The sequence below is a fragment of the Scomber scombrus genome, chromosome 5 (genome assembly GCF_963691925.1).
Source record: "Scomber scombrus chromosome 5, fScoSco1.1, whole genome shotgun sequence".
Taxonomy (NCBI): domain Eukaryota; kingdom Metazoa; phylum Chordata; class Actinopteri; order Scombriformes; family Scombridae; genus Scomber; species Scomber scombrus.
The window spans coordinates 16,364,532-16,371,907 of NC_084974.1; the positions used below are offsets into that span (position 1 = coordinate 16,364,532).

At 37.6% G+C, this 7,376-nt stretch overlaps 1 protein-coding gene across 3 annotated transcripts in view; it reads left to right on the forward strand.

Annotated features, from left to right (window-relative positions):
- Positions 1–6,890, forward strand: part of LOC133980171 (neprilysin-like) — a 37,486-nt gene extending 30,596 nt beyond the window's left edge. Inside the window, exons 14-23 of one of the 3 annotated variants that reach the window (XM_062418778.1) lie at positions 1,179–1,277; positions 1,386–1,463; positions 1,678–1,781; positions 2,148–2,206; positions 2,315–2,434; positions 2,751–2,884; positions 3,305–3,370; positions 4,108–4,203; positions 4,400–4,476; positions 4,595–6,890. In XM_062418778.1, coding sequence (XP_062274762.1) covers positions 1,179–1,277; positions 1,386–1,463; positions 1,678–1,781; positions 2,148–2,206; positions 2,315–2,434; positions 2,751–2,884; positions 3,305–3,370; positions 4,108–4,203; positions 4,400–4,476; positions 4,595–4,694 — 933 coding nt within the window. In that variant the 3' untranslated portion in view covers positions 4,695–6,890. Of the gene's footprint in view, positions 1–1,178; positions 1,278–1,385; positions 1,464–1,677; positions 1,782–2,147; positions 2,207–2,314; positions 2,435–2,750; positions 2,885–3,304; positions 3,371–3,493; positions 4,204–4,399; positions 4,477–4,594 lie in introns of those variants that run through there. The other 2 variants (XR_009925159.1, XR_009925160.1) reach the window with 2 other exon arrangements.
- The last annotated feature ends 486 nt before the right edge of the window (positions 6,891–7,376 follow it).

Sequence of the window (7,376 nt, forward strand, 5' to 3'; positions counted from 1 at the left end):
TTTTCTTTTTGCCATCCAGTTTGCACAGCGTTGTTCCCTCCTGGTGGCGTCAGTCAGTCTGTGTGTCTCTCAGTGTGCAAGCTCATTCTTGTAAATACTGTAAATCAAGAGCAATACATTATGGAAACGTTAAACTTACACCACAGGTTTGATGTGGATTTTGGAGCACCTTGCTGTGTGAATCAGCATATACAAATAGAAAATGTCATTATCTTATAGTTCTGCCAGTATTTTATGTGAAGACAAATATGCTGACATAGAAACATTTGTGCAGTTACACACCTTTATTTGCCGAATAAAAATAGCATAACTTATTTGTTTAATCATAGTGATGGTGAAACATTATGCCCAAGTACCTTACCTTCTGTAATTTAGACATATATGGCTCAAGTTCATACTTGATGCATTCGTAAATAAATGTAAATATTTTTTAGGATGCAGAATGTAAATTGGTAGAAATATTAATAATACAACTGCAAAATTGTAGCAAAAACAGCAGACAGCTACTGTAGATAATTTTAAGAACAGACTTTTGTAAATATGTAGAAATGTCTTGTATGTCCCTTTTGCACTTTTTCCTCACCATGTACTTTTAATATTTGTCACTAAACGTGATGTAATTCTGGTTCTCATTGCCTAACTCCCTTTTATATGCACATAAAAATACTTGATTATATTTTTGTTATGATTCCATCTATCATAATTAATCATTACACTACTGGTAATACTACCCAGGGTCACCAGACTCCAACGCAGAGGGAGTGTAACTCAGAGTGCTTCTACATTGATATGTGACTGTGTAATGATGAGCCTAATTCAGGGAGGTGTATTTTTATGACTTTGTTGCACAATGTGTTGCAGTACTTGGAGCAAGCTTTCAACTGGTTACTCTCTCAGTATACCTTATGAGGAAATACTTCCTCAACATGAACAATTTTAAAGACATTTTATTGTATTGGACACACAGACAGTCAGTGTTGAGTTTTTTCATGTTAGAAATACAGTATACAGTGACATATTTGTAATGGTTGTTTCTTTATTTCTTTGTGTGTGTGTGTGTGTGTGTGTGTGTGTGTGTGTGTGTGTGTGTGTGTGTGTGTGTGTGTGTGTGTGTGTGTGTGTGTGTGTGTGTGTGTGTGTGTGTGTGTGTGTGTGTGTGTGTGTGTGTGGTGGGTCAGATGGAAGAGATGATTAAAGATATCCGGGAAGTGTTCATTAGTAACCTTGATGACCTGGCCTGGATGGATGTGGAGACCAAGAAAGCAGCTGAGGAGAAGGTATTAGTTATAATTAACTGTCTCTTGCATTGTACTGTATTATGTTCTTTAGGACATATGATGACTGAGACATGTGTTTGACAAATCGTCTCCTCTCCGTTTCTTTAGGCCCGAGCTATTCGGGAACGAATCGGCTATTCTGACAACATCAGGGATGACAAATATCTTAACAATGAGTACAAAGATGTGAGTGTCTGCAAAGATGTGATTCTGAATAGTTCTCTTCTTTCACTAAATTAATGTAACAGAATACAGCCGGTTCATTGTGGCCGCATATCAGTTCTATGAAAATATCTCAGTGAATTATGGGCTTTTATGAGCTTTGAAAATATATGACCTGGTGTTGATAGCTCTCATCACGGCTAATCCTCCTGTTTCTCTGGCTGTGTGTTGGTGTTAGCTGAGCTACAGTGCAGAGGAGTACTTTGAAAACATCCTACAGAACCTGGAGTATGTGCAGAAGAAACGCCTGCGGAAACTCAGAGTCAAAGTCAACAAAGAGGAGTAAGATTTCCCGTGGGGGCAGAATTAAATATATGCTAAGCAAACAGGCTGATTTCAGCTGTGAAGTAATTTAAAGTTTCAATGTTAAGTATTTAAACAGCTGATAATAAATGACTTATGTTATGGTACTTGTGGTGTGACACACATGCTTGCGTTTGGCATAGTGCATTCACATTCTCCCACACAAACTCCTACTCACAGATAGAGTTCAGCCTTTCACTAAGCACAGCAGGAATGCTAATTTTAGCAGGTTATTATTATTAACCACAGGTTAATTTTAATATCTTTCACTGAATTTTAATTCAGTTGTGCTATTGGGCTCCTTAATGGACCATTCTTTAATTCCACTTTCCTTGCATTCTGCAGGTGGGTAACTGGAGCTGCTGTTGTCAACGCTTTCTACTCATCCAGCAAAAACCAAATAGGTATTTCATATGTGCACATTCATTTCAACATTCATACCATAGATGTTTTTTAACATGTGGTAAAGTTTTGTAACGATAAACCTTATTTTCCTTTTCCCCTGGTGTCAGTGTTCCCTGCAGGTATCCTCCAGCCCCCATTCTTCAGTAAAGGCCAGGCTAAATCTCTCAACTATGGTGGCATTGGCATGGTCATTGGTCACGAGGTCACACATGGCTTTGATGACAATGGTATGATTCTGTTCCTCTCACAGGCAGTTTTGGCAGATTATATTGGTCAATGGGTAGAAATATTTCCCCCCTGTAACTGTACTACTTGGCAAAAAAGTGTTTTTAAATCCCATTTCTGTGTGCCGCTTGAAATTTTTTTTCAAAATCCTCATTTTCATCAGTAGTAAGTAATTATGTTCAATTTCAAAGATGTCAGGATGATTTAATACTGATATCCACAGCTGTAAGCTATCCATAAATACAATACAAAGAAATAAAACAGAATGGAAACAGTTTTTTCACAACCATTTATTTTTATTTTTTCCCTCTTTTATAGGTCGTAACTATGATAAGGATGGTGACCTGAAGGACTGGTGGACACCAGACTCTACTCAAAGGTTTCTGGAGCTGTCAAAGTGCATTGTGGATCAGTACAGCAACTTCTCCTGGGACCTGGCCAATGGACTTCATGTATGTCCTGGTAGACAATCTCTCTCCTGCTTCTTTACTAATTTTATAAGAGTTTATAGAATTTACAGCAGTATTTTTCTCAAATATGATCCCAAACCTTGTTTTTTCTTATTTATTTGCTTTCTTGATGCAACTGATCCATTCCTAATTTTTCTATCTTACCCCCAGTTTTGCAGCCTCATCTCTTCCCTGCTTCAGGTGTCTTTTGTGTTGATGTATCAATCCTTCTTCCTCTATTTGTCTTGCCTCGTTGGTCCTATTGCTTTGAACAATGCTTCTTTTGTCCCGTGGGAAAATTACTTCTTGTATCCCAAAGAGTGATATCTGTGGTTTGCTGAACGACAAGAACAATTACAGGCTACCTCTATGCCCTTTTTCCTGCCAATCTTTGTGTTTTCTCTCCTCATGTCCCCCCTCTAGTTAAATGGCAACAACACCCTTGGGGAGAACATTGCTGACAATGGAGGGATACGACAGGCATATCAGGTAAAGAGCAAGATAGCATTAAGGAAACTTGGTTTAAGAGGCCCGGATTACAGATGAATATTCAGTCTGTTGTTTGTGATTATCGCCTGTTTGCTAACATTAATAGACGTGTCATTTTGCAAGGTCACTGACTTGGTTCATCGACGATTGTAATCAACGATGACATGGTGTTGCTGCTGATTCTGTCAGTCCTCATTTCAGATAAACCATGATGTCATACAAGTATTATATCTACAAAACATTTACATTGTGAAAACATTGTACAAATTAAATTTAGCTGTTGATTTTAATGCTGAAAATAAGTCTGTGATAGAAATGTCAGTTTCAGGAACAGACTGTTTTCATGTCATAACAACGCAGTTAAAGATTTGTCATGCATGTTTCCATGCACAATTTGGCATGCAACTCTTTACACTGAGTTTCAACCCACTTTAAGGAGTTTGCAGGCAATATCCATGAAAATTAGACATAATGTTGAAGACAGCAGAATAAAAGCAAAGCAGGAAGAGGCATTTAATATTCAATATGCTCATTTTATTGGTTATTTTGCAAATTTATCATTGGATGGTAATGATTCAGGAAGGGTATTATGAGGTATATTAAGTCAATTTATTGAAGGAATCACCCATATTACATTATATAAATATAATATGGGATGTTTTTGGCTGGGTTTTTTAATAATCAGTAAAAATATGAAGTAAGATCATATGAGAAGGTGTGTTTTGTCATTATTATAGGCCTACAGGAACTATGTGAAGGAACATGGAGAGGAGCCACCACTGCCTGGAATTGACCTTTCCCATAATCAACTCTTCTTCCTCAACTTTGCTCAGGTAGTGCATGTGATTGGTTATTGGTTTCATGGATGGATGGATGGATGGATGGAAGATTGGATGGATGGATGGATGGATGGATGGATGGATGGATGGTTGATTAAAGGATCAGAGGGTGAATGGTGAATGAAGGATTTGATGATATCATTTAATTCAACTGTCTAATGTAGTAAATCTTAATCTCTGTCTTTTCCAGGTATGGTGTGGAACACACCGACCAGAACAAGCTGTTAATTCCATCAAAGTAGATGTACACAGTCCAGGGAAATTCAGGTTAATTCAAACTAACACGTTTGTTCTTTATATCAATCATCCATTTCCTTGGTATAAAGGGAATGAAACTAAATATGAAGTAAGTCAATTCTAATGCAGCAACTTGTGTGTTTCACAGGGTACTAGGTTCCCTTCAAAATTTCCCAGAATTTGCCAAAGCATTCAGCTGCAACAAGAGCAACTACATGGTCCCTGACAACATCTGCCGTGTGTGGTGATCCACAGACTTCTGGGATGCCAATGTGGGTCGTCCCTGTCCCCTACAGTACCTCTCCCCTCTGACTGTTGGAGCACTCGTGAGGGGCTAAAGGGAAGTGGAAGCTCCCCTTAGCTCTTTACTGGATGGACCAGGGCTGGTGGACTGACACTGCAGTATGCTTTCCTCCGAGAACAGCAGTGGACTGTACCCTCACGGACAGACGGAGCACCGTCTCTCCGACTCTGATACTGTAGTTAATTCAATCAGCCTGATTATTCTGCTTCTCACTGGATACAATCACTCCTTCTGGTTTTTTTCTCTCTCAATTTCCATCTTGTTTTACTCATTATTTGTGAGTCTGCCAATGTGTATATGTGAGTGTGTGTGCGTGTGTTTCAGTCAAAATACTGTACAAATTGTTGGCAAGAGAGGAGCAGACAGACAAATGTGCTTAAACCCACTGGCATATGAATACTCCACACACCCACTCACACTCATACACATGTAACAGGGCTGAACCACTGTACTGTATGTGGGACTGAACTGTATGCCTCTCATAAAACCTCAGCTGGTTTCAGCCTTCATCTACATGCTGATACACTTTACAATGTATTCGAAATGTACTCTTTGTTAATACATATTACTAGATTAGGTAAATTATTACAGAAAATCAGAATCTATTTTGTTGAATAGACCAGTATGTATTTAACCGTGATCACATATTACACAATACTGTTCTATATTTAATGTTAATGACTCAACTGCAGCTGACAGGCGGCTGCTGATCATTAGCAGTATGTCAAATAAACCAAAATGAAGTTTTTGCCTTTAAGATTACAACTGGTCAAGAATCATTGAGCTGACAATCGACAGACGCCAGACCCTTTTTATACGTTCACTGAGCCTCCTGTGTGTTTCTGTGAGGATGTATGTCTCTTAAGTGTATTCCAATCATTGTAAGTCATTATGATCACTGCCTACTGTTTGTCAAGCAAATCAGTATGCCTTACATGATCTGTTGTGATACTGTGTGTGAGAGTGTGTATGTGTATGCACAATAGAACAAATAATATTAAAATTTAACATTAGGGAATAGTTCGACATTTTGGGAAATGCACTTTCTTTTTGAGAGTTAGATGAGAAGTTGAACACCACTCTCACGTCTGTACGGAAAATATGAAGCCATAGCCAAGAGAAGTTAGCTGTGCTAAGCACAAAGATTGGAAACTGGGGGAAACAATTAAAGCTCACTAATTAACACATAATATCTTGTTTTTTAATTCATATAAAAACCAAGGTGCTAAAATGACAGTTCTTGGCTGGGACAATGCATCTCCACTGGTTGTAAAGTTTTTGTACAGCAAACAAATGAGATATAACATTTTAATTGGTGAGCTTTGGAGGTTGTGGTTGGTCGATTTTGTAACCTTTGTACTGAGTCATACTATTGCCTGGTATTCCCAGCATTAATGCTAAGCTAAGCTAACTGGCAGCTGGCTGTAGCTTCATATTTAATAGATAGGTGAGAGAGTGGTTGTGAGTTTGATTCAGTTAATTATTGGTTTATTCACGTGAAGTGCACCGTATTAGCCGTCCCTTGTTTGAATGATTACTTTACACACTGAGGCAAAAGTCAAATGACACATTATAATATTATCATCATGCTTTTGAAGGAATGTTTATCTTGTCTATTTTAAACTGTAGGCTGAGTCTTTGCTTTACCTAATGAACGTTTCATAGTGCATTTATTTCTCTGAATGCAGTAGTTAAAGGTTGTATCAAGTCAGTGGATCCCAATTTAGGATTCATTGTTTTGTATGGCTTTATTTTCTACATTAAAATGTAATTGAGGCTGTGATACAAGGTAATTAATTTATGAAAAAATGACTTTGCCTTTTATATAGAAATTAGTGCAATGGATGATGTGCCATGATCATGTATACCACTTCCTCAGATTGTACAACACTGTCCATATCTTACCTGTACACATTGTTGTTTCCCTGTGTTTTGTTTGATCATTGTTTGTGCAATCTTCATCTCTCTCTGTCACTATCACTCCCTCAGGCTGTCTTTCTTTCTGCCTCTCTTTCTCACACACTCCACCTGTAGGAAGACAGATATACCTCAGTTGCCTGTATTTAGATACTTTATAAAAATGACTGATAATCTTCTTGAGGAGCATTTTTTTCCTTTCAAAATAAATCTTTAAATAACACTCTGAGTCTGCAGGCAAGTTGAGTCTACACAGTATGAAAGGGCTTTTGTGTGTTGTTTTTTCAACATCCAAGCCAGGCTTTTCTCATAAATGCAAGCTCTTAAATATGATGTAAACGGCTGTATCATTGCCTCATGAGGTTTGGTAAAAGTATTTTTGGCAAAAGTATTTTTGGCAAAGAGTCTCAAAATGAAAAAAAAACATAATTCAACATTGGACTCACTCAAAATATGTATGTCTGTTTAGAAGTGTGTTTGTGTGTTTAGATGAAGGCTGATATATTTCTACATTCTCATTCACTCATAGAGAGCTGTTGACTTGAGTGAATAATTGTGAATATGTAGGTTTAGTTTAATTTAGTAATTTTCCACAGAGAGACAATAAAACAATAAGATAATTTAAATAGCAACATTAGCCCAAACTCTTTTCCCACTAATTGGACCCACAAACATGCAGGGAATAAGGGCTTATATGTGAAGTTAGTCA